Source organism: Amblyraja radiata, chromosome 4 (genome assembly GCF_010909765.2).
Source record: "Amblyraja radiata isolate CabotCenter1 chromosome 4, sAmbRad1.1.pri, whole genome shotgun sequence".
Taxonomy (NCBI): Eukaryota; Metazoa; Chordata; class Chondrichthyes; order Rajiformes; family Rajidae; genus Amblyraja; species Amblyraja radiata.
In genome coordinates, this window is record NC_045959.1 from 41,367,663 (window position 1) to 41,395,060 (window position 27,398).

General features: G+C 42.1%; 1 protein-coding gene across 2 annotated transcripts in view; it reads right to left on the reverse strand.

Annotated features, from left to right (window-relative positions):
* Window positions 1-7,017: 7,017 nt before the first annotated feature.
* Window positions 7,018-27,398, reverse strand: part of pkia (cAMP-dependent protein kinase inhibitor alpha) — an 86,799-nt gene continuing 66,418 nt past the window's right edge. Inside the window, exons 2-4 of one of the 2 annotated variants that reach the window (XM_033019250.1) lie at window positions 19,655-19,832; window positions 11,150-11,254; window positions 9,213-9,321 (exon numbers count right to left, since the gene is read on the reverse strand). In XM_033019250.1, coding sequence (XP_032875141.1) covers window positions 9,320-9,321; window positions 11,150-11,254; window positions 19,655-19,805 — 258 coding nt within the window. In that variant the 5' untranslated portion in view covers window positions 19,806-19,832 and the 3' untranslated portion in view covers window positions 9,213-9,319. Of the gene's footprint in view, window positions 9,322-11,149; window positions 11,255-19,654; window positions 19,833-27,398 lie in introns of both variants that reach the window. The other variant, XM_033019252.1, reaches the window with a different exon arrangement.

Genomic DNA, 27,398 nt, shown 5'->3' on the forward strand with positions numbered 1-27,398 from the left:
TTAAAATTGTGCAATCTGGTGCATACTATAGCAAGTCTTTTAACTTGCACTTGAATGCAATATTTATGCTTTAAATTGGATTAGCCATGAATAAGGTTAGGCTAAAATACATTCCTAATTATATTCCACAGTAGAGCCAGGCTCTGATCAACAGGTGCAGCACATGAATGATCTTAATTTATTCATGTATGGAAATCAGATTATAATCAAGCACTTGGCCCATGTTGACCAACCTGGGTCTCACTGCACACCTGGTACTACTCCTGACCCTGACTCCAGTTGCGTACCTTCTCTCATTTCTGACCCTGGGTCCAGCCTTACACCTGGCCCGCTATTCTACCCTGATCATAGCTGCTTACCTGCTTAAGTTTTCAGTGCTGAACACTCCCATTGTCCGAGCTTTGACTGCACACCTAGTACTATTACAGACCTTGACTCTGGATGCACACTTGGCCTTGCTCCTAGCCCCTATACACTGACAATATATCTGGCCCACACATAAAGCTCCCTATCTGACCCCTTGGACCTATTATGTTCAAGTCCACAGGTGCTTATCTAATGCGGTATGGGGCACTTCATGGGGCAAATTTATGGGGCACTTCATGGGGCAAATTTTGTATAAGCATGTATAACAAAATTTGCAACATCCATTGGCTTCCTTGTTATCTAACATGCTAGTTACTTTGTCAAATGTCATCAATTTGTTGAACACGATTTCTCATCCATAACATTATAGTTACTCAGCTGTATAAGTATTCTGTTACCATTTCCTTCATTTTCCTAACAAACTGTCCTGGTCATTTTCACCCTCAATATTTTCAGTAATTTGTTGTCTTCGTCTAAGCTGGGACTTTTCCGAAATGCAAAGTGCAATAACTATATATTTAAGCAATAATATTCAATTTAATGTGATCTTGAGAGTACATAATATTTTCTGTGGTATTCACAACAATGATAAAAAGATCTTTGTTTTGATTGCACCTACCAACAAGCATACATTATTATATTACAGTATATATGTATCAAGTGCAAATTTTTGTTCCAATGCTCCGCATTCCCAATTACTTTTACATTGAAGTGATTGAAATCCAAGTGAAGTTTAAATGGCATCAGAAAAATAAAACCTCTGGAATGGATGATATTCATTACATGGTTGGATGGAGTCAGTATCAGCACAATTACTATATTAAACATTGAATCTTCAGCTAAAACTAAAGACAAATAATAACCTCCTCACACATTCTCCTGCAAGTATCTTTGTCACTCCTTTAAAATATGTCCCATCTTTGAACAAGCTCTTAAACATCGCATCTGAATCAGTTTCCATCTGATTACACTGCTTGAGGATGTTCATCTATGTGTTCAATTAATAAAACAATGAGATTGGGGACATTTCAATTCAACCTGTCAAAGGAATTTGAGGGGGGGGGGGGGTTTTAGAAATAGTTGGTGAGGTAAACAAACATAATAGTTGAGTGGCAAATGACAATAGTGCTACCTTCCCAATATCTAACTGAAGGAAATAATGGGTTATCGGGGCAGTATGTTGTGACAGACAGCCTGACACCTTGCATGTCATTTTAATATTACACTTATCCCATCCTCCTGGATATTCCGGATTAATAAATTAAGGTTTTGTCAACTAATTACAAATCAGGCTAATTACAAATCAATAACATTAGCCAACTCCGAAATACGAAGCGCTGAGCTTTGGGATCCAGACATCACGGACAACTGGCCTCAGTTCCCCGCTCACATCTGGCAGTGCTCTCCGTCTGAACCAGGGGCAGCGAAGCGTTTTTGAAAGTGGGGGTCCGAGCGATCACTGATCAGTGGCCTTGGGGGTACCTGGCGAGGGAGTGGAGCGACTGAGTGGGGGGAGGGTGTGGGAGGGACTTTTTGACTGATGTATTAAAATCATGTTTTAGTGCATTGTAGGATTTCCATGTTTTTTGTTTGAAGTACTTTTAAGAGGTAACTTTTTAAGGGGTAACTTTTTCCACACAAAGGGAGGTGGGTGTATGGAACAGGCTGCCAGAGGAGGTAGTTGAGGCAGGGACTATCCCAACATTTGAGAAACAGTTAGACTGATACATGGATAGGACAGGTTTGGAGGGACATGGACCAAAAGCAAGTAGTGTAGCTGGGACATGTTAGCGGGTGTGGACAAGTTGGGCCGAAGGGCCTGTTTTCACACGTTATTACTCTATGACTACATCATACCTCCACCATGCATGAATGCTTCAAATTCAAGTGGTTGAGTTTTATTGCCATATCTTCAGCATAAAAGTTGAAAATGATCGAAATCTGAAATAAAACAGAAAAAGCCTGATACACTGAACAGATCAGACAGTGTCTGCAGAGAAAGATACAGAATTATCACTTTTCACAATAACCTTTTATCAGAATTGAAAAGTAACAAACATATTTCAAATTGCAGATGGGGAGGGTTAGAGAGAACAAAGACAATGTCTGTGGTCCCAAGTTTTGAACAAGTGGCACAAATGCAATTGATGCTGTGTAAAAGAGGGTGATAAATTCCTATAAATCAAATCAGTCTGGAGCAGAGGAAGTAGAGATGAATAAGAGCAATCGAAAAAAAGAAACAAAAATCAAACTGCAATTGTGAGATGCTGAGCATGGCAGCTTTGGAAATGTGATTCTGAAGAGAATACTCAACATATCAGGTAGCATCTATGGAGAAAGTCTGGATTTATGGAACACGAAGAGGAAAGATGTAAGATTGATTGGTGGTTTTATTCTTCGAGTTTAACTTAACCTGTACATTCTCTTGAATACTTGAGGAATGAAATTCGTGGGGGAGCTTGTATTGCATGAGTGTAAATAAGTGGACCCTCGATTGTTTGTTGCTCTTTAAATATCAGTCACAATGGACATAGCTTCTCATGCCTGGGACAATTCCCTTGACCTGTTCCTCCCCCACCTTTGATTTGCAGGGAGCATCGCACGAGGAAGCACAATTTGTTGTTTCAAAAGGAAATTTATTTTTGGAAAAGTCAGCACTCAAGTTATGGCCTGCTGCATCAGAAACTAATTACACTTTCCGCAAACTTCAGGGTTGTTGTCCAGAAAAAGTTGATTGAAGAGACAAGAATCTCACAGAGAATCCATCCAAAAAGACTATTTTGATTGATGTTGAGGACTCAGTAAGAGTTATTAAATATTCAAGAATAAAGTATTTTGTTATTCAGTTGGAATTTATGTTTGATTTTCTTTCCCCTGACCTGGACAGGAATGGCTGCAGGCTTGTTTAGGATGTTGGTCTGCTAATGGTGTGATAACGATGAGCATAGGTTGACTCCATACTGTTCATCAATGGTATCCTTTAGGAAATGCTGGAGGTTTATTAGTGGTGGAACATGGTGCCAGTCTCTCTCACCAGCCTGTAAAACTAAAAAATCAATTACATTAAGTAGCAGACTTTGATGATATGTTGGTTAATATGCATATCTCCGTTGATTCATTAGTGCAAAAATATTTTGAAAGGCTGACGTTTTGAATGTCTTATTATTTTTCTGTGCTTAGTTTTTATATTGACTGGTGACAATTTACAGTGTCTAATTAACCTACCAACCTGCACATTGCTGGGATGTGTGAGGAAACTGGAGTATCTAGTGGAAGTCACGGGGAAAATGCAAATTGCACACAAAGCTGCGCCTCTGGCAGCTCTCCCACCTGTGCTACTGTGCTGCTATTAATGCTTAGCAACTTTACTAAGAGTTCTTGATGTTAAAACAAATTCAAGGAATGCAATATATATTTAGGTTCCTAGATGTATAGTGTACGTTGAAATAGAACTGTTTGTGGTCTATCTTAGTGTTCTAATCATTGTTGTCATTGCAATATTTGAATAGATTGTAAAATTATGTATATTTTCTCATTAATATTATTTAAGGTCAAACAGAAAAGCATGATGGTCAATTAAATCTAAAATAATATAATCTGCACTAAAGGGTCAAAGAAGGAATTTTTAAAAGTTGCACACAGTGAATATAGGATGATGTATTGGGGAAATATTGCACTTGAGACAATGGATGCTGTGGACAAAATATTAATTCAAAACAAGGAATGGAGGACAATATCTTTTACAAAAGTGAATTAAGCAGGGGACAATGGGGGATGAAGGCCTCACCAGTGAAGCATGGATATTTACGGCAGAGTATGTGACAGGTTATGTGACAGTCCCAGATCAAGGTTAGCCCAGCCTAAGAAAGAAGGACCAGGGATAATGAATAAAACATAACATTTAATGAATTAATGAATAAAACATTAAATTCATTGAATAAAACATAAAGATCTGCAGTTGAGTGGTAGGATAAGATAGCTCAGGAGACCATTACAGTAAAATCTTTTTTTTTAATTCAAAAAATGTATTAAATTATTTAAAAAAATAATATTACACTGCAATAAAATAAACCAAACCCACCACCATAATACAATGCAAACAAATATCCTTAATAAACTACTATACAGCTATCTTACACTCCTTGTCAAGGATGCATTCAACACCCTGCGGAGTTAAGAGTAAAATCATTTCAGGTAACAAACAAGAGAGAGCAAGAGTGCCAAAGAGACAAAGAAGCTACAGTCACTGCACAAGGTTAAGGGACCACAGTATAGTCACTCAGAGGACAAGCCTCTAGAGTTACAAGGAACAGACAGAGGTTATTTAGTTTGCACTGGATGAAATTTACCTGTTGTGCTTATAATTAATACACCTGCATCCAAGAAGCAAAAACTACTGGAAATCCAAACCAAAAATCGTAAATGTTGGAGGTGCTGAGCAGGTCAAGCAGTACCAACAAGTGGAGAAAGAATGGATAGTTATCTTTCATCTGAACAAATTTAAACCTGCACCCATTGAGGTTTTTGTCACCAGAAACAAGCCTATTGATTTGGTTTAAATTAACTCGTGGACGTAATGCAAAACTATGCATTGGCAAGTCTTACAGTTATGACCCCATGTATGACTTGACCAATGACTGAAACCAACTATTGATATTTATTGATATTGGTAAATGGGCTTCTGTGCTTTTGAAGCATTTTTGAACCCTTCGATGAGATTTGTTTCTTGTAATGGTTCATTTTATCTACATGTTCCCGTGCCCACATGTTGCCCACGCATTTCTGTTTCCATAATTTTGAGTTTGGCAATTTCTCTGACAATATATTCACTGTTGGTGAAGTTTAGTCATCGTTAGTTATTCTTCCTCCACCCACTAATAAATAGCAGGAATCGCAGATAATGGAGAATGGCAATGAAATAATGTGTAATTATATGAGGAATATAACACAGTTCAATATATATTGATGTTTCTTAATGTATGTAGTTTATTAGTCAATATATTAAACCATGCCAATTTTAGCAATTTCCTTGCAACTGGTCAGTCCACGAATTGTAACAAAAAAATCCCCAGCAGAGAAGTGTGTGTTTTTATTGCGAGCAAGATTATATAAAGGAAAACATGTACTTCCATTCCTGTACTGATCTTTCTGTCCTGGGCCTCCCCCATTGTCAGAGTGAGACCACACGCAACCTCATATTCCGCTTGGGTAGCTTACAACCTAACGGTATGAACAATGAATTTACAATTTATAGTTAACTAACCAACACCCCCCCCCCCCCCCCTTCCCCACCGTTCCTTGTGCTCCTCCTGAACTCACACCCATTTCTCCCCTCCCTCCATCTATATTCCTTCCCTTTCACCCTTCTTGAATCCCCATCTCACACCTTTTGTCTTTTCATCTCTGGCCTTTGTCCAACCATCAAAACCCTCCCTCACCTGTGTCCTGTCTCCACCTTTCACTCGCTGGACTTTGTTCTTCTCCCACCCTAATCAGCGTGAAGAAAGATCCTGACCCGACATGTCACCTATTCATGTTCTCCAGAGATGCTGCCTGACCCGCTGAGTTACTCCAGCACTTTGGATTTTTTTTTGTAAATTAACATTTGCTGTTGGTTGCTTCTACATCTACTTCCTTTTATGGTTTAGCCACATCTCTGGCTGAACAGTTAAATGAACTATTTTTTTGTGCCTGTCAACAATGCATGGCAGAGTGTTTCAGAATAACATTGGAGGTAGAAGGCATTTTTTATCCAAAAGTATGACTTCATGTTTGTATCTTTCCACTTGAACAATCCAAGGTAGGCAGCTTGTTGTTGAAGGAAAAGAGCCAGATTCCACCAGATCTCACAATGGTAGAGTTGGGAGAATTGCAGTACTGCAGTGCCTCCCAATGTACAACAGACCATTATACTAATGCCTTCCTTTATAATGCTGAGGTCACCCTGTAAAAGATTTTAGAATATTGTCATATTACCTTTTAGACTTTCGAGATACAGCATGACAACATGCTATTCGGCCCACTTAGTTTGCACTGACCAGCGATCACCCGTACGCCAGCACTATTCTACACACAAGGGACAATTTACAGAAGCCAATTAACCTACAAACCTGTATGTCTTTGGAGTGTGTGAGGAAACCATAGCAGCCAGAGATAACCCATGCGATTACAGGGAGAACGTACAAAGTCCGTACAGATGGCGCCCACAGACAGGATCGAATGTGTGCTCTGGCACTGTAAGGCAGCAACTCTACCGCTGGGCCATTGTGCCGCCCTCACGAGTTACTTTTGCAAGATGTTTTCCTGAGGCAGAAAGGCAATGGCCACCCAAACTGGTTAGTGGCATAATACGGGCATTGCTTAATGACGCCAACACAGGCCTGCAATATGAAAAGCTCACAGTGAGAACATTGTGCAGGTGGTCTGGAATCCATAGTGCAGAAGATTAATTGCTGAGCACTTAACATGCTCAGAAGAAAAATAACTCTCTTATTCATAGATTTACTTGTGGAGTATAGTTTTTACTGCTATGATTAGTTTATGGCAATATATTACCAATAATCTCTGAGCAATCTGACAGATGTTTGAAGTCTGGCTGCCACAGTGTGTAGGGACTGAGATGTATGTCTGCTACAGGAAGGTGCCAATTCATTCACATTTATAAGCACAAGTGCAAATTTATTTCATGAAAATACATACAGAATACTAAACATACAATCACCAGCAGCTGGTAACTGCTTTTTCCAACCACTTTTTCTCATTTCACATGGTTCAAATTCATTGAATAATGCAGGACACCAATGATCATTTTAACATTGGCAACGTGATATCAGCTGCCCCTTACACATATCTTTCAATTTTCACTTCCATTGACTTTAGTGTAAATGAAAATCAGGAGAAATGTGTAGCAACGGGTTGGTCTGCAATTTGTCCACTTTACACCACCTTGTCTGGCTAATTCTGATCCTGTTAAAAAGACTGAATGGAAATGTACATCCACTAAAAGACTTCAAAAAATATTTGATATGTTCTCTGGATCACAATTACACGTGGATTTTATTTGAATTGTTTAAAAGAACATTTTAAAATACAAAGGGGCACTAAAAATATATACAAAAGTGAGTCGAACATTGGAGGTTTCACTGATAAAAACTAAACTAGAATACCAACATGTTAGTCATTGTGGGAAATCATAAAAATACAAGTTTTATACTGACAAACAATGTACTTCAAGACCTTGGGACTTAAACTAGCTCGCATTTAAATTGCTTATTTTCATTAATCGTCTGAAGCTTCCTCCTAACAGTCATACGATAATTATTAGGATAGCAGTGCAAAATTAGCTTATACAACTACTAGGCTTTAAAAAATAATCAGCAATCAAAATGTTAATAGAAGAATTAAAACTATGCATTATAGCCATATGTTTCACAAAATGATGTTTGTTCAAGGTTAACGGACACTTAATTTGCAAACAGTACATGGTTAGCTTTTCACAATCTTCAGTAAAACTATATTTCATAATCTCAAATGGTCGACAGATAAAAAAGAAATACAGAAAGTGTATCAAAGGTTTACAAAGCTCTAAAAGTACATAATAATTACTTGCTTCTTGGAAAAGAAAGATCTTTAAAAGTCTAGAAATGTGATGTACGTTTTCCTTTTAAGTTTGCTGGAGAGCAACATATTTACTTTACACGGAAAAGTTCCCAATTTTGCAGCAGAATTACCAGTAGAAATAATAGAGTTTAGTTCAAATATTTTGTTCAACAGGCTAGTACATTAATCAACAAAGGTGTAAAAAGGATGACAACTTGTATTGTTGGAAGCAAGATTAAAATAGCACAGTACATTGTAGGGTGTTACTGGGAGACATTCCATTGAAAGCATATACAGAGTTCTGCCAACTTAAGGAGTTAATCCTGTGAAAACATCTATAAATACACATGCAATGTTTAGTTTATAATATCGTTACTTTTTAATATTTGAATTAACGCTGACAAAAATCATCATGGACAAAAGGAATTCTTCCAATACAGTTTTGCTCTCCATAAACTCTGGTGTTAATTGAGATGATGGAATATTTTACAAATTAAACAATTAGTTATGTGTGTCTCTGGGAATGTTTGGCTTATAAACATGACAGTTGCTATATAGTGAACTACAAGATCCCAAGAACCAGACACTCCCAGCAAGGTGTACTTTGAGATTTTAGTAAGCTAATGGAAACTGTACAACATCAATGACTTTAAAGCAAATCTTTACAAATAATTACTGCAAGTACCATGTAGGTCAGTTATATTACAGAAGTTCTATCCTTTTCACTACATTTGACCAAACACACTTTCTAGTTGACATGCATTCCGTTAAACAGGAGTGAGAGCACTCGGGCATCAGTAGAGCATTACTTCTGGTCACCTCCAAATATCAAATGAAAACCGTATCATAATTCCCACTATAGAGCTTATTGTCCACTTGGTATTCCCTTTATGAATCACCAAATCTTTTTTTCCTTAAATCTGATAGGTTACTCTGTCTTGACCAATTGACATACTGTAATAACCAGAAAGATTCTCAATTGGTTAGATCATCCTTCCAAATCTAGTTGCAGATGTAATTGACCTATAAATCACATTATTTTGCTTAAATAGTTCAGTTCCACAACTCTTCAACCATTGAGGAAGAGAAAGGTAGAATCCAGTTTGTATCTTGTGTTATATTCAGTCCACACACTACATTGTCTATAAACTGAATGCCCATCTTTGAAGGTACTCATTTTCCAAATTCTTAAGCTCTCTCCTTGTGATCTCTGATGACGTTAGGAAACTCAAGTGCTGAGCAGAATCAACAAGTTCCAGAAGCGTTTGACAGATTAGCTTTTGACCTTTTCTTGTGTCTCCTGAGATCCAGAAGGTTGGTTTGTTGTTGTCTGTGTTTCCTTCTCAGCATCCCCTTCTAATAAAAAGGAAGAAGAAGTTAGAAATATTTATAAATGCTGCTGAAAAGATTTAGCTGAGAAGAATGATTTTACCATTTCTGCGGGAAAATAGTGAGGGGCAAAAACAAACCTTTCTATGTAACCTCATGCAGTAAGTAGACATCACAATGTCCTAATAAACACAGTCTGTCAGTTTCACCACTGGTGGCCATAGAAAGTGACCAGCGAGTGTTTCTATTAACACTTGTGCAGGTATACTGCATCATACCGTTTTATTAATTATAGCTAGCTAAATACAGACTTTACATATTCTCTTCGGTACATAGTCTCAGTAATTTATCCGATACATAAAATACTACAAAATTAAAAATTTATCACAATAGTGAAAAACTAAAGGATTTTGAATATTTAGGTACATGCCAATTATACATCACTTATGATATAACATTCAGCCTTTAGTATTTTTTGCTTGCAATAACAAAACTAAACTTAAAACAACTAAAGCATCCTTAATTTTTGAATATCCTGCAAGGAAAAAAAATGTTATTGCAAGTCTAAAACTCTCTCACCCCTAACCCTTTCCCTTACCCATTGACACAAAAGCTGTTCTAACATAATTTTCTATAATGCATGGCTTCTTAGCAACGCAACCATTGCATTATTGCAGAACCACCTGTATAATAAATAAAAGAACAGTATGGCAAGGTGTATAATAGGAACGGGAGGAGGGGCACTTAAATATTGTCTCTATCCCAGTCTATAGGACTGCAGCTTCCAATCACAGGGAGGTGTGAGCCGTCTCTTGGGTTGAGGACTAATTTGACCCCATCGACTGGCAAAGAAGACAGTCGGACTCAATCCGTCTGCAGCACACTAGGTGGTAGCATGATCCTAACTTGCATGGAGTGTGAACGTGGACTTAAAGAGCCAATGCGAAACTCCGGCAAAACCGCAGGGGAGAAGTTCTTCAGACAGCTTCAAGCGGTTAACAGGGGTTTTAATTTCTTGCAGATAACAAGCTTTCTTGGACAGGTTTGTTAAGGCTAGAAAGGAAGTGAGGGCATGGTAAGGAATGGGGAAAGGGTGGGAATAGGCGATCCGAGAAGAGACAGGGGTCCAAAAAAGGAAGGAGGAAGCCAAGGAAGTAAGCAAGGGAGGATAGGTAGATGGATGGGGTTTGATGGAGGGCAAGAAATATCTGGTAGAATATCAGAGGGTGGTGAATCTGTGGAATTATTTGCTACAGAAGGCTGTGGAGGCCATGTGCATGGATATTTTTAAGGTAAAGATAGATAGATTCTTGATTAGTACAGGTGTATGGGGAGAAGGCAGGAGAATGGGGTTAGGAGGGAGAGATAGATCAGCCATGATGGAATGGCAGAGTAGACTTGATGGGCCAAATGGGCTAATTCTGCTCCTATCACATGAGCTTATAGAATGGCCAGCTCAAAGAACAAAGTAGTGGGTACACCCACTTCTGTAAAGGAAAGCTGGGAGGGGAAAGCTATCTTTACACGGTAAGTTTTACTGTCAAGAACCCTACCCCTTGTGGGATGTGAATTTCTCATGACCCTCCACCTCTGACATATAACCAGCACACTATGGTCATTAGTATCAGAATGTAGGCAAGGAGGTCTTCCAGCCTGAAAAACACTCAGCCCACCCATGGGAAGATAAACTGATTCAACTGGGCAACTTCAATGCCAGGATCGGAAAGAAAGGAATCCTCTGGGAAGATGAAAGGTATGGTTGGGAAGGAGTAAGGATAACCAAGTCCAATGTCTCCCAACATGGAATACAACTTTGGAGTGAATAATGATAAATCAGTGGATGTAGCGTACTTACATTTGCAGAAGGCATCAGATAAAGTACCACAAAGATTATTGCAGAAAACAAAAGTTGATTGTGTAGGAGGTAACGTACTAGTAGTGTGCGCAGATGATTTGCTATCTAACAGGAAAAAGAAAGTAGGTATAAATGGGCCTTATTTCAAATAGCATGGTGCAATGAGTGGAGTGCTACAGGGTCTGGTGCTGGGTATCAACATCTTACAATTTAATGACTTGAATAAAAGCTCTGAAGGCATGCTTGCCAAATGTGGCATTGACACAGAGATAAGGGGTAAAGTAACGAGGTCATAATGTGGTTACAAAGGAAAATAGACAAATTTAAGTAAGTGGATAAGGATCTAGCAAACGGTATATAACGTGAGTAAAATGTGTGAGTGTTTATTTTGGAAGAAGTAAGAGGCATATTATATAAATACAGAGAAAGAAGCAAATAGTTCCAAGTGTCCTGGGGGACATAAATTGCAAATGATTTAGATGCTGCTACAGCAAGTAATTTGCAAAGCTCATGGAATATTATGAAGGGGCATTCAAACCTTGGATGGCATTGAGAGCTCATTTATTCACGGGAGCAGGTGGAAGTCCAGCATTCATGGAAGGAGTGCACCACCTCCACAAACTACCTACAAAGTAGCCCTTCAGTAACCTCCTACCTAATCGTTGGCAGCATCTACATGTCCTACATTGGGCTCATTGCCCAGGTCACAACATGCAAGCCTAGAGTGGAAGCATGAAGAAGGGTCTCGACTCGAAACGCCACCTATTCCTTTTCTCCAGAGAGGCTGCCTGACGCTCCAGCATTTATGTCTATCTTTTGCTTATTATACCATTTATGTAAGTTCTCTATACGCGATATCCTTGCCCAATGGTTGTGTCTAATCACAGGGTTAAATTCTACAATTAAATCAACATTTGCATAATATAGTGTGCATTCATGTATTGAACAGTTGAATTTAATTAGTGGCTTCTAATGGCATCAAAGATTGGACTTTCAAATTACAAGCACCGAAGTAGGTTATTTGGAGAAGATGAGCAGATTTGTTAAATTGTTGTCACACACACACACACACACACACACACACACACACACACACACACACACACACACACACACACACACACACACACACACACACACACACACACACACACACACACACACACACACACACACACACACACACAAACAATTCAATCAGGAATAAAAATAGAAAATCTAAGATGGCGCCCTACCCAGGCGACTATTTGTGTGTTAGCCACAGAACCAGATCTATAATCATATATTACAATTGCCCCACACTTCTAAATCTATCTGGACAATGTAAATGGCTCGATTGCAATCATGTATTGTCTTTCCGCTGACTGGTTAACATGCAACAAAAGTTTTTCACTGTACCTCGGTACAATAAACTAAATTAAACTCAACGAAACAAAACTAAACTGTAGGAAATATTCAGCAGCTCAGGCAGTATTTATGGAAAAATCAATAGAGCTAATGTTTCCGGTCAAAACTTGATTAGGGGTTCGTAACTGGAAATAATACACTATTAGTGTTTCCACAGATGCTGCCTGACCTGCTGAGTGTTTTCTGCTTTCCTTTTTTCATTTCAATATTTATTTCCTAGTTTGTTTATCCTCACAGTGGATTTAGAGGATTCTGCACTGATAGTCCTGGCTGTATTGTTCCAATGCCTTGAGGTGCCTCCTGCAGCTAATCCAGCCCTCAAAAACACAGTAGATCGTGAGCAAATTGATTGAGAATCTATTACAATCATATTAAGGCCCTGCTGACACTTAGTTGGCACTAGTGGGTAGGCCCAGCATCAGGCTCCTGAAACATAGCATATTTCAAACTCCATCATGGCAAGGGATGGGAGGAAAATGCTTGGAAGGAAAAGATAAAGATCTTGAAGTTTCTTCCAATAAAAAAATAATATGCCCACTAACTTCCAAGAAGGCCTGACCCATGTCTACTCTGGGTAGAGAAGAACGGAATAACATTGAGTATCAGCAGTCCGTACATTGGGAGCACATGGAAGCTTAACATAGACAATGCCAGGAGTGCAACATCTTACAGACTGCCCAGTTATCCCTCCGCCCAGTCCTGTCTGTGTAAGAATCTGAGCCATCACATTAGATTCATTAGCCACTTCAGAATCTACAGAACTAGAATAGGAGGAAATTATCTTTAAAGTCAGGAAACCAACCCAGAAAAAAATATTCCTCTCAAGGCTCAAGAGTCCATAACTGAACAGGATGGGATCAAACCAGAGCTTCACCCAACTATAAATGTTGAAGTTTTGCAGTCTGAAGAAGGCTCCTGACCCGAAACATCACCTATCCTTTTTCTCTAGAGATGCTGCCAGACCCGCTGAGTTACTCCAGCACTTTGTGCCTATCTTTGGTATAAACCAGTATCTGCAGTTCCTCGTTTCTGTGAATGCATTTCTTTTAGCTCTTTTATATAACCCACCCAATACTGAACTTACATCGATCACTCTACACCCACCCCCCCCCCCCCCCACCCCCATCTTCACATCAGTCTGAAGAAGGGTCTCTACCCGAAATGTTACATATTTCGGAAATGTTACCTATTATAGATGCTGCCTCACCCGCTGAATTTCTCCAGCATTTTTAGCTACCTTCAATTTGCCAGCATTTGCAGTTCCTTCTTAAACATTCCGATCACTTTACATGTACCTTTCAATTTTTCTGCTCCTTCAGGGGCCCCATCTTTCTGCTACTGTGAAAGGATTCTGGTTTGTTTATCTCTCAATATATCTCTGATTTGGCACAATGCCCTCTTATGCTTTCATTCATATTCATTGGGAAAAAAATGGCGGTGGCAGGAGATTCAAATTAACAACGGTCCCTTACCGCGAATCGGCTTCAACTGCTTCAATTGCCGACTGCGGTTTATTTCCATCCCGGACGAGGTCTTGACCTACCACCTGACGTGGGACCACTGGAAGGTCGCTCCGGTTGCGGTGGTCTGTGGTGTTTTTTGGCCGTTTTCGGCCGTTGAACGATCGTCCCCCTGCGGCCTATATTGCTAGCTGCTAGCTGCTAGCCGCCAGAACCGCTAGAATCCCTGCACGCTGCCCGGAGAGGATGCTGGCGTTGACTGTTCGCCGCTTCTCCGCCCACTGTTCCCCCCCTCCCCCCCTGTCTGTTAACTACCTGTTACCTGTTACCTACCTGCCTGTCTGTTCCCTGCCTATCTGTTCCCTCCTGTGCCTGTGCACCATCGATGCTGGACGCTGGGCACCTCCTGTGCCTGTGCATCATTGACGCTGGACACCTCCCTGCACCAGTGAGGGAGCTGGATCCTCTCTGCACCCGCACCGCTGGACAACCTCTCTACACCTGCACTGCTGGACAACCTCTCTGCACCTGCACTGCTGGACAACCTATCTGCTCCCTCAATGCTGGACACCTCGCTGCATCTGCACTGCTGGTCAACCTCTTTGCTCCCTCACTGCTCGACACCTCGCTGCACCCGCTCTGCTGGACAACCTCTCTGCTCCCTCACCGCTGGATACTCTCTCCACCTCCACCTGCACCGCTGGACAACTCTCTGCACCCTCACCATCATGCTCAAATATTCAACTCTACAAATGACTGGTTTCTTCAACAACCACGTCCCATCCTGCATCCAAGTCATTAAACAGCTTAGACTTCTACGTCGACCCCGTTTCATCCACAGAAGCTCTCGGCGCAAGCTTGTTTACTTCAACCACGGACGTTCCATTCCATCCATCTGCTCACTACCACGCTCTACCCCCCCTCAACTGCGTCACCCCCCACCCCAGCTGACCGCACGCACTGTCAACCGGGAAACCTCAGATCTCTCCAGCCTGCCCCCATCCCTCCACCCTCTCATAATGCCAACTTTGCCCTCCTCAACACCAGGTCGCTCAACAACAAAGCCCTTGCCCTCCATGAACTAATCCTTGACTACACTCTGGACTTCCTTCTGCTCACTGAGACCTGGCAACAACCTCGCTGCACCTGCTCTGCTTCTTCTCCCTCAATCAAGCATCCCCACCTGGATTTAATTACATTTCCAAACCCCGCCCCTCCCGCCATGGAGGTGGCCTCGCTGTTATTTTCAACCAGAATTTTCGGATCACTGAACTCACCTTCCCCCCAGTAGCATCATTTGAATTCCTCGCCTTCAAAACCCTTTCCTCCATGACAGTCATCCTCATTTACCGGCCACCTAAACCAAACCCCTCCTTCCTATCTGAGTTCACTGAACTCCTCACACTTGCCTCATCCCTCTCCCCGCGTCTGCTGCTACTTGGTGACTTAAATATTCATATGGGCTCCCCACCTGCAAGCTCGCATCTGAATTCGCCTTTTTACTTGACAACTTCTCTCTCACTCAGCACGTCACCTTTCCCACCCATGACAAAGGTCACATCCTTGACCTGGTCTGCTCCACAAATCAACCGGTACTCGACCTCCATCCATGCCGCTTCCCCCTCTCTGATCATAAGCTTATACAGTTCACCATCCCTTCTCCGACACCTCGCCCCCGCTTCCTCCGAGAAATCACCTTCCGTAATCTAAAATCCATTGATCCCCTCCATCTCTCTGACCTCCTCTCCACCACTCTCCCCCTGGACTCAGCCCCCATCTCACCTGATGATCTCACAAACCATCTCAACTCCACCTTGTCTACCTCCCTTAACACTATGGCCCCCCTCAAAACAAGAACCGTAACTTTCAACACATCTTCACCCTGGTACACACCTGCACTTCGTAAACTGAAACAGACTGGTCGCTGACTTGAACGACTCACAAAGAAATCATCTCTCACAGTCCACCTTGAAGCTTACAAACTCCACCTCACTGATTACAAAGATGACCTCATTGCTGCAAAATCTGCCTACCTCTCCTCCATATTCACTGATCCCTGCCTAAACCACAGAACCCTCTTCTCCACAGTGGGCAACCTCCTCAAGCCTCGAGCAAACACTCTCCCTACCTCTACTCCGGTTCTCTGCAACTCATTCCTCCACTTTTTCGCTGATAAAATCAGCACCATCTATCAATCTTTATCCCCTGTACCCGACTCCCCAGCATCTACTCCACCACCTACCAAGGCCCCTCCTTTCAACATCTCCACTGACCTCCTTACCCCTCCTCCACACTGCTTCCTCTCCCAGTTTGACCTGGTCACCCCTATTGAAATCTCCAAACTCATCAGCTCTTCCAAACCCACTACCTGCTCCCTCGACCCTCTCCCCACTCCCCTGCTGAAGTCCTGCCTCCCCGTTCTCTGCCCCTACCTCACTAATCTCTTCAACTCCTCATTGTCCCAAGGAATTGTCCCCTCCGCTTTCAAAACTGCTGCTGTCACACCAATCTTAAAGAAACCTGGTCTTGATCCCTCCTCTCTCATTAACTACCGCCCAATCTCAAACCTTCCCTTTCTTTCAAAAACCCTGGAGCGTATCGTTGCATCGCAACTTCATTCCCACCTCCTTGCTTATAACCTACCTGAACCCCTCCAATCTGGCTTTCGCCCCCTCCATAGCACAGAAACTGCTCTCCTCAAAGTCCTCAACGACCTCCTCACCTCTGCTGACACTGGTTCCCGCAACATCCTCACCCTCCTCGACCTGAGCGCAGCCTTCGATACAGTGAACCACAACATCCTGCTCACCAGACTCAAAGACCTCGGCATTGAAGGCTCTGCACTCAGCTGGCTCCGTTCCTACCTTTCCAACAGATCCCACTTCATCTCTCTCCACAACCACACCTCTGCTACAGCCACAGTCACTCAAGGCGTTCCCCAAGGCTCCGTACTCGGCCCCCTCCTCTTCATCATCTACATCCTCCCCCTTGGTCAGATACTCCGCCACTTCAACCTGGACTTCCACTGTTACGCCGATGACACCCAGATCTACCTCGGCACCAAATCCCCCCACAACCCCCCCCCCCCACTCTCCCATATCAACTCCTGTTTGTCATCTATAAAAACCTGGATGCAACATAACTTCCTCAAACTCAACAGCGATAAGACAGAATTCCTCCTCATAGGCTCCAAAGCCACATTCAGCAAAATCAATAACCCCACTCTCACCATCGACGGCACCACTGTCTCCCCATCTCCCCAGGCCCGCAACCTTGGCGTGATCTTTGATTCCACCCTCTCCCCATCTCCCCAGGCCCGCAACCTTGGCGTGATCTTTGATTCCACCCTCTCCCTTGAGCCACACATCCGCCATGTCATTAAAACCTCCTTCTTTCATCTCCGCAACATCGCCAAACTCAGACCCTCTCTCACACCTCCCGCTGCTGAAAGACTCATCCATGCCTTCATCTCCTCCCGACTGGACTATTGCAACTCACTTCTCCTTGGCATCAGCTCCACCTACATCAACCGACTCCAACTGGTCCAGAACGCAGCCGCCCGACTCATCACCCACACCAAATCCTGGCATCACATCACTCCAGTCCTCAAACAACTTCACTGGCTTCCCATCTCCCACCGGATCAACTACAAAATCCTGATCCTCACCTACAAAGCCCTCCACCATCTGGCCCCCTCATATCTCGCTCACCTCCTCTCCCCCTACCAACCCTCACGGTCCCTCAGATCCACATCAGCCGGTCTCCTCTCCATCCACAAGTCCAACCTCTGATGTTTTGGGGACAGAGCCTTCTCAAGGGCAGCTCCCAGGCTCTGGAACTCGCTCCCCCAACTGATCCGCAATTCCGTGTCCCTCACCATCTTCCAGTCCCGCCTCAAGACCCATCTCTTCACCTCTGCCTATCCTTAGCCCCACGTCCCCCTCCCTTTTCATCTGTGCATTAATTGCCTCATATTGTGTTTTGAATTGTATTCTGTCTTTACTTTGTGTACTAGTCATGTCTCTACTATTTATTTCATTCCCGTTACATGTTTTTCCTCTACCTGCTAAATTTTTGTAAGATGTCCTTGAGACTCTTGAAAGGCACCCATAAATAAAATGTATTATTATTATTGTTATTATTATTATATTCAACCCGGAGTGATGATATTAGGACCACCTCCTCCCATTCGCCGCAAGTATCAGTATTGGGACGACAGATGGCACAATGGGCTAAGTGTTCGGCTGGCGACCGGAAGGTGGCTGGTTCGAATCCTGCTTGGAGTGCATACTGTCGTTGTGTCCTTGGGCAAGACACTTCACCCACCTTTGCCTGTGTGTGAATGTGTGTGAATGTGTGTGTGTGATTGGTGGTGGTCGGAGGGGCCGTAGGCGCAGAATGGCAGCCACGCTTCCGTCAGTCTGCCCCAGGGCAAGTTGACTAAAAATGTGCTATATAAATAAAGAAATTTAATTTAAAATTTAAAAAATTTAATTTAATTATTATATTCAACCCGGAGTGATGATATTAGGACCACCTCCTCCAATTCGCCGCAAGTATCAGTATGTGATGGTTTTGGTGCTCGAGCCTGGTCCATGCGTTATACAATGTAGAAAAGCAGCTATTCAGCTTCAATCAAAGTGAACTAGTGCAGAAAATATAACAAAAACCTGTCACATCCAGTAAAGATCCAAAATCTTTATCCAATTTTAGAAAAGGTAAAATAAAGCCTTGCGATCCTCCTAGAATACTCCAGTGCCATGTATTGTAAATAATATGGGTCAGTAGTCACTAATTAATAGATAATACCTCATACGAGATTAATAAACAGTGATAGGTTCAAGAACCGACACAACCCCCACCACACCTTGATCTCAGCACTGAACTACTGTGGACTTCCTATAAGGTTGCACTGTGTACTTGCACTATTAAGGTATTGTTACCTAAATTATCAACATAATTTATTGTAAAAGGCAGACATAAAGTGCTGGAATGACTCAGTGGGTCATGCAGCAATTTATTGTGTATTTATTTGTTATGTTGTGTTTAGTGCATCTGTAAAGCTGCATCAAGTAATACATTTTCATTGTATCAGTCCCGGTGCATATGACAATTAAACAGTCGATCACCTAAACCTCTTGACAGATTTACTGGGACAACCTTAGAAGGATGAGAGGAGAGATCTTATAGAAACATATAAGATCTTAAAGGATTGGACAGGCTAGATGCAGGAAAAATGGGGGAGTACAGAACCAGGGGTCATAGGCCATTTGGGACTGAGGAGGGAAAACGTTTTCACCCAGAGAGTTGTGAATCTGTGGAATTCTCTGTCACAGAAGGCAGTGGAGACCAATTCACTGGATGTTTTCAAGAGGGAGTTAGATTTAGCTCTTAGGCCTAAAAGAATCAAGGGATATGGGGAAAAAGCATGAACGGGGTACTGATTTTAAATGATCAGCCATGATCATATTGAATGGCGGTGCTGGCTCAAAGGGCTGAATGGCCTACTCCTGCACCTATTTTCTATGTTTCTAACCACTAGTTATATCCTAGCATAGTCCATCATATAAAAACAAGATTATACCTCGACAATGATTAATGAGCACAGCCAATTGAATGTCCGGTGGTAAACCCTCACCTTTTTTGTCAATACTCAGCTCTGCTAACTTAAGGCTTAAATCACTCGTGTTTACACCTGATGGAGAACCCAGGATGTCGTGCAGTGCATTTCTCCGGCCCGTCCGTCCTGAAGCAATGAAGTCTGCATACGAGGTTTCAACATCAGTCATTGCTGACAGGTTTCCACATAGCAATGCCTGAAAGTAAAGTGCAATAAAATATCATCTACATAAATCAATATATTAATATTAATATATATCAAATATATACAGAATACGCAGCACCAACAGCCTCACATTCCTTAAATGGAGCTACAAAATTATAAATCTCACCAGAGCCATAATTGTTCACTTTGTGACCACAAATTTGTTGCTAATATCAAGATATCATATTAGCTGAAACAGGTCAGCTTATGTTTTAAAGAGAACAGACATTTTATAATTTATGTTATAAATGCAATTTTAAATGAAAGAACTATAGTGTTCTGAAAATAATCAAAAACAGTAAGAATTTTTAGGCAGTCATTCTCTCATATATTTGGTCGCCAACTGCTTAATTGTCTCCGCCATAACATAATAGGCACGTTTTCTTCCATAACGCGTTTCATTTTCACCAAAATAATGATCCACCATAATGCTACTTCCCTGATCCATCACCAAGTTCCTCAATTCCTTGAAAGTTGTAAATCAATCAATCAGTTTTGAATCACAATGGTACTGCATCTCACACCACCCTGTGTGAAAGAATTTCTCCTCATCACAGTCCTAAACATGGAGGATCAAGAGGGGGGGGCACACACAGATATTTTGTTTACATTTATTGAAGGGATGTGGGCTGTGCAGGCTGAGCTAGTACTTGATTACCCATCCCTAGTTTCCCTGGAGAAGGTGGTGGTGAATTGTCTTCTTGTACTGCTGCAGTCCTCGAGGTGTAGATATTACCTACAATGCTGCTTCAGTTTTAGTTTAGATCTGAAGAAGGGTTTCGGCCCGAAACGTCGCCTATTTCCTTCGCTCCATAGATGCTGCTGCACCCGCTGAGTTTCCCCAGCAATTTTGTGTACCTTCAGTTTTAGTTTAGTTTGGTTTAGAGATACAACAAGGAAACAGTCCCTTCAGCCCACCGAGTCCACACCAACCATCAATCACTCGTTCACACTAGTTCTATGTTATCCCATGTCACATCCACTCCTTACACACTGGGGGCAATTTACCGAGGCCAATTAACCTACAAACCTGCATGCCTTTGAGATGTGGGAGGAAACCAGAGCACCCTGATTGGCGGGGAAGAGAGGAATGAGAACAAAAAGGGAAGTTCTAGATCAGTGTTGATGCCAGGTCAGGGGGGTGTTCCCCTCCGCCACGGGTACTATGTAATCCCGTGCTACCTGCTCCATGGTCAGATAATCGGCGACTTAAAGGGCCTGTCCCACTTTCATGACCAAATTCATGACCTTTTTTACTCATGGACATTTTTCAACAGGCTAGAAAAATGCCCCGACCTACTTGATGCCACGAGTACCTACGACTAGCATCACGACCTACCTACGACCTCCTACGACCTTGTGACGACCATGCTGCGAGTACGAGTCAAGGGCAAACTCGCCAGAGGTCGTGAATTAGATCGTGAAAGTGGGACAGGCCCTTAAACCGTCTCCCCCATCTGGTTTGCCAGGTGAGTAGAGGGCTGTGAACCCCCAGCAGGACCAAAAACAAGACCTGTCAAAGGGCGGATGAGCTCCTAGTGAGCCAATGCAGTAGAAGTTGCGATCACTGTCGTAAATAGCATTGTGAGGAATGCCCATCGGAAACCAGCTCCACTGCGTTGCTAAAGTTTTCAACGATTCAATAATAATAATAATACTAGTTGAAGGCAGGAGAGAATGAATGACACAAGGGAGTCTGTGAAAGAATAAATGACTGAATAACAAAAAGTGTAGAAGATGTGCAGATAGAATAATTAAAATTCATCAACAGATAGGACAGAGGGAAAAAGATGATGGATGTTGGAAACGGATGATGGAAAGGTTTGAATTTCTGATTAACTGATTCAACATTAATTCCCGAAGGGAGACTTCTGCTGGATGTACAAGGCCAGAAATAGGTCAGAGATGAGAGAAGAGGGAAGAAGCTTGAGAGGCTAAATCACTTGGGGTTGCATTCGTCGGCCTGCCCACTGGCCTATACAGGCGCTCCCTGACTTACACAAGGGTTACAACCCGCGGGCGCTTGCGTAACTCGAATGTTATGCAAGTCGGAACTGGAAGTGCTACTGTGCAGGCGTAAATGTACTGTCTGACGTGGAGACCACTGGGGAGCACTAACGCGGAGATCACATGGACGTTAGTAGCTTGCAGAATGCTCATGTAAGTGCGAGTTTACATATGTCGCATTACATAAGTCGGGGAGTGCCTGCAATCCCAGTTAACAAGTTGGGGAGATACAGCATAGAAACAGGCTTTTGTTCCATCATGTCGACGCTGATCTTCGACGACCCATTAACACTAATTTTGCATTCATTCTAATTTTTTAATTCTCATCACATTTTGCACGGCACAGCACTGAGTGGCCCGGTGGCGCAGTGGTAGAGTTGCATTCTTACAGCACCAGAGACCCGGGTTTGATTCTGACAACGAGTGCTGTCTGTACAGAGTTTGTACGTTCTCCCCGTGACGGCATGGTTTTTTTTCCAGCATCAAACATCTAGTGAATTGGTGCTGGAGTCCAATTCACTAGATGTTTCCAAGAGGGAGTTAGATTTAGCTCTTACAGCTAAAAGAATCAAGGGATATGGGGCAAAAGCAGGAACGGGGTACTTGTTTTAGATGATCAGCCATGATCATATTGAATGGCGGTGCTGGCTCGAAGGGCCGAATGGCCTATTCCTACACCTATTTTTCCATGTTCTATGTTTCTATGTTTTTTTAATACAGTCAGAAAACCGTAAAGTTTTTTAATAGAGTTTGTTATTTGGCTGTGATCTCCCAGGTGCTGGAAAGGTATATGAGATGCATTGTTTAAAATTGCTCACAGCATCGAGCTTTGTGATCAAAATTTGAACATAATTATTCTGAGCCAGAAGATTCGTTGAACCCGCTTTGACAATGTTTTCTGTATACCTCCGACATCCAACACGAGATTATTGTAACAGGCACGAGAGCAAGAAAGAACGATCAAAAATACATCTTTTAAATGAAGATTAGCGACTCCCACAAAAATTAGAGACATAATCAAATGGTGATGGAAAGTGAATACAAATGTATAAAGATAAATTATTTTAGAAAAAAAAATCACAATATTCAGAATATATTTATTTTGCCGTTCAAAAAAAAAAATCCGTTAAATGCTTTGAGAAGACACACCAGACTTTTAACGCAATTCTCATAGGATTACTTTCCTGTTGTTTAGTTTGTTACTCTAAAAAAAGATCCTGCAGCTCATGAAGTGTGGTCTGGAGATATTGATTTTCCAGCTTTTCAATGTGGCATCATGTCAGATGAAGAAAGAGAAAGTGCAGCGAACTAATAACTACATTCTCCTGACCTCTGCCCAGAAAGTAATGGTAATCGGTCCTGCGATAAATGAACCAATCCAGATTCATTTCTCATCCAGATGACAAAATGATCAATTTTCAACAAGCTTTTCCCAGTAGCAATCAGAACCTAGCACCCAGGCTGTTTTGGGTTTTACTGACTTTGGACTTGAGATTGGAGCTTCAACTGTCCACATGATGGCTTCATGGAGACACAAGGAACTGCAGGCATTGGAATTTAGTGCAGAACACAAAGTGCTGGAGTTACTCACTGGATCAGGCAGCATCTCTGGAGGACATTGAATAGGTGACATTTTGGGCTGGAAGAAAGTCCCGACCCGAAATGTTCCCTAACCATGTCCTCCAGACCTGCTGAATTACTCCAACATTTTGTGCTTTACATGATGTTTTCTTTACTCCAATAACCTCAACTCTTCAGACATAATTGGTCAATTAACCTTCTGACTTTGACAATAAGGTGGAACTCTGGAGGGGATCAATTATAGTTTGAAGCACCACCAGGTGGTCCTCAGAACCCAAGTCGGTCATTGCATCTCTTGCACATAATTGTTCTCCTTTCGCTCAATGGCCATGCTTGGCCAATTGAGCCTTCACGAATCCTAGGATCTTCATGTTATTTAGTGGTACTTGGTGTAATCCTGCTTACAAGCCATGTCCACAACATGCCCCCTCCTGCGCCCCAATCTCCTTATTATGGGTGCATAATGTTGGCAATCATGGTTATCATCAATATTCAAAAGAAAATAACCAATGTCAAAAATATATCGTCGGGGATGGTGTGTATTTGGGAACAGGTCATGCCTTGGGGAAGTCCAGAAGTAAGAGTATAATGAAGGAACAGAAGACATGGCCAAAGATGAGAAGATCAAGAGGAATGTAGTCAAACAAAGACATTTATACTAAAACAGATTACAGAAGCATCCTATTGAAAGATCCTTTGAGTGATCAGACTCAAAGGTCCTATCGCAGTCAAGGACAACGATGGGGAATAATGTAACGTGGTTACTGTCACTCAATTTCACTGATATTATAGGGATGAATAGTGGATTTGAGGCATTTAAACAAGGAATAGAGGGAAGCAGAGATTTGGAGGTATGAACAAATGTTCATAGTGAATTGTTAATTCAGAGGTCAATGATGAAGATGAGGAGGAAGGGAATGAAGATGAATTTGAAGTGTCTATTGAGGAGTGTTGGATCAGGAAGGAAGGTCAGTGAAGGACAGTTTAATGGCCCAGGCCACTGGAGGTAGGAACAAATTGATCTAGCAGAGAGTAGGGTTTGGAGGAAAAGAAAGTGGAATAAAAAGTTAGCTCAGGCTTGCAATTGTAAAGGGCAGATAATTAACAGGAAGTTTGGTAATAGAAGGAATGGGTTCGAAATTTATGAAATACATAGATTCATTGTGTTTGGTTTTAGATGTTTTACTGTGAAGGCCAAGCAAGGACAGGACTAGCGAAAATGAGTCTGGGGGTATCTTTGGTATACTTTGAATGGATTGCATTGCTGGAGGACCTTGGCACTATTTGATGTTGCTAATAATGAATGGCTGAGAGGAGCCTATTCAAGAAACTTCATGGAATATTATGAAATGGATTCAGCTGAGAGATACAGAGGCAACACAGACAAGGTAGATATGCTGTTAAGGTTAATTGATTCCAAAGGGGATGAAAAGATGATATCACAGTAATTTTGGTGTAATGGGTATTGAAACAAAATTGTGACTTTACTAATATAGATATGGGAAGGATTTTACTGAGGACCGCTCTTGTTGCACAATGCTACGTATAGGATACAGAATCGGCTTCATGCTGGATACAGAATTGGTTTCATGGAAGAAAGCAAAGGGCTTTTGATATATTGTCCTTTATCAGTCAGGGTATTGTCTATAGAAGTTGAGATGTTTTGTTACAGTTGTACAATATTTTATGTGATCGTTTGGAGCATTGTGTTCAGTTTGGCTCACCAATAGGAAGGATAAGCTGGAAAGAGTGCAGAGAAGATTTATCAGATGTTGCTCAGGACCTGAGCTATAGGGAGAGATTGGCCAAGATACAGCTTTATTCTGTGGAGCGCAGGAGGCTAAGGGATGATCTTATGGAGATGTAGAAACTTTTGAGGGGAATTGACAGAGTAAATGCAGAGAGACTTTTACCCAGGGGAATCAAGAACCAGAGGTCACAGGTTTAAGCTGAGAGGGGATAGATTTAATATCCCCAATGTGCAACTTTTTCATTCAGAGGGTGTCGGGTATATGGTATGAACTGCCAGAGGAGTTAGATGTAGCAGGTACAATAACAACACTTAAAAGATATTTAGACAGGTACGTGGATTGGAAAGGTTTAGAGGGATATGAGCCAAATAGGACTTGCTTAGATGGAACACTTTGGTTAGTTTGTACAAGTTGGGCAAGAAGGGAACAATGACAATGCTTCTGAAGAAGGGTTTCGACCCGAAACGTCGCCTATTTCCTTCGCTCCATAGATGCTGCTGCACCCGCTGAGTTTCCCCAGCAATTTTGTGTACCTTCAATGACAATGCTTCCTGGTTGTGGTCTCTGCGTCAATGTCTGCCCGGCCCTGAGCTCCATTTGGTGGGTGGTAGAGCGGGCACACAGAGATGACATGGTTGGCTGTCTGTGTTTCTGCTCCGCATTCTCAGGCTGGGCTCTAGCGGAGTCCCCATCTCCACATGCTGGCATTGAAACGCCCAACTCCAGTATGAAGTCTTATGACTCTATGATTGAATTGCTTGATGACATTCAGCCAACAATCTTCAACATGAAGAATATTGCTACAACAGTGCTGTTTAAAAGGGCAACTTACCATTGCTATTGATTGATTATAAATGAATATATAGAAATATATTTTTAATAGCTATTAAGTACATTTCTCTCCAATGCAGCTTATTTTCTGCAATGCAAATACCTTTAGGATTTTGTAGATTTTTGAAAAATTTATATAAGACATTTGGACAGGTATATGGATCGGAAAGGTTTTGAGGGATATGGGCCTAATGCAGGGCTAGTACAGATGGGTCATATTGGTCGGCATGGGCAAGTTGGACCAAAGGGCCTGTTTCTGTGCTGTATGACTGACTTTTTTGTGGGTAGAAAATATCCAATGTTAAAGCAACATTTAACCAGCAGAGGGAGTTTATTGCTGTTGCTCCTCCAGCCTCAATATTTCGGATGTGCAAAATAGGTGTACGATAAATCAGCAGTTCATTTAACCATGCCACATTCTCGCCACCGCATACCCCCCACTCTACTCCCTTCCTTCTGTCCAATTTCCTGAAGACAACAGAAAAATACACTGTCAATATATTGTGGAGAAAAATGCTGGAGAAACTCAGCAGGTGAGGCATCATCTATGGAGCAAAGGAAATAGGCGATGTTTCGGGTCGAGACCATTCTTCAGACTGATGTGAGGGTAGCGGAGGGGGGACGGGAAGAAGAAAGGAAGAGAGTGGGCTGAGGGAGAGCTGGGAAGGGGGGGGAGAAATCAGGGACTACCTGAAATTGGAGAAGTCAATGGTCATACTGCTGGGGTGTAAACTGCCCAAGCGAAATATGAGGTGCTGCTCCTCCAATTTATAGTGGGCCTTACTCTGGCCATGGAGGAGACCCAGAACAGAAAGGTCGGATTCGGAATGGGAGTTGAAGTACTGAGCCACCGGGGGATCAAGTTGGTTATTGCGAAACGAGCGGAGGTGTTGGACAAAGCCATGGCCAAGCCTACGTTTGTTCTCACCGATGTAGAGCAGCTGACATGGTGCACAGTTTGCATAGCTGCTAAATTGGCTTCAATATTTAGTATTCCCGTGTGCAGATTAAGTGGTGTTTATTTTAGAAAGAATTCTCAATAGCATGGCTTCAAGTGACACAGAATTCTAAATCAAGAACGAGAAAAGTACTGGTTTCAACTGATGTTGCTGGCTGCCTTTATGAGGCAGCGACTCCGATAAATCCCTTCATTGGTGGGAAGGTCAGAGCCGGTGCTGGACTGGGCAGTGGTCACAACTTTTTGCAGTCTTTTCTGCTCCTGGACGTTCAAGTTGCTGAACCAGGCCGTGATGCAACCAGTCAATATGCTCTCTATGAAGTTCAAGAGAATCCATTCTGACATACCGAATCTCTGTAATCTTCTCAGGAAGTAGAGGCGTTGATGTGATTTATTTATAATTGCATCAGTGTGCTGGGTCCAGGAGAGA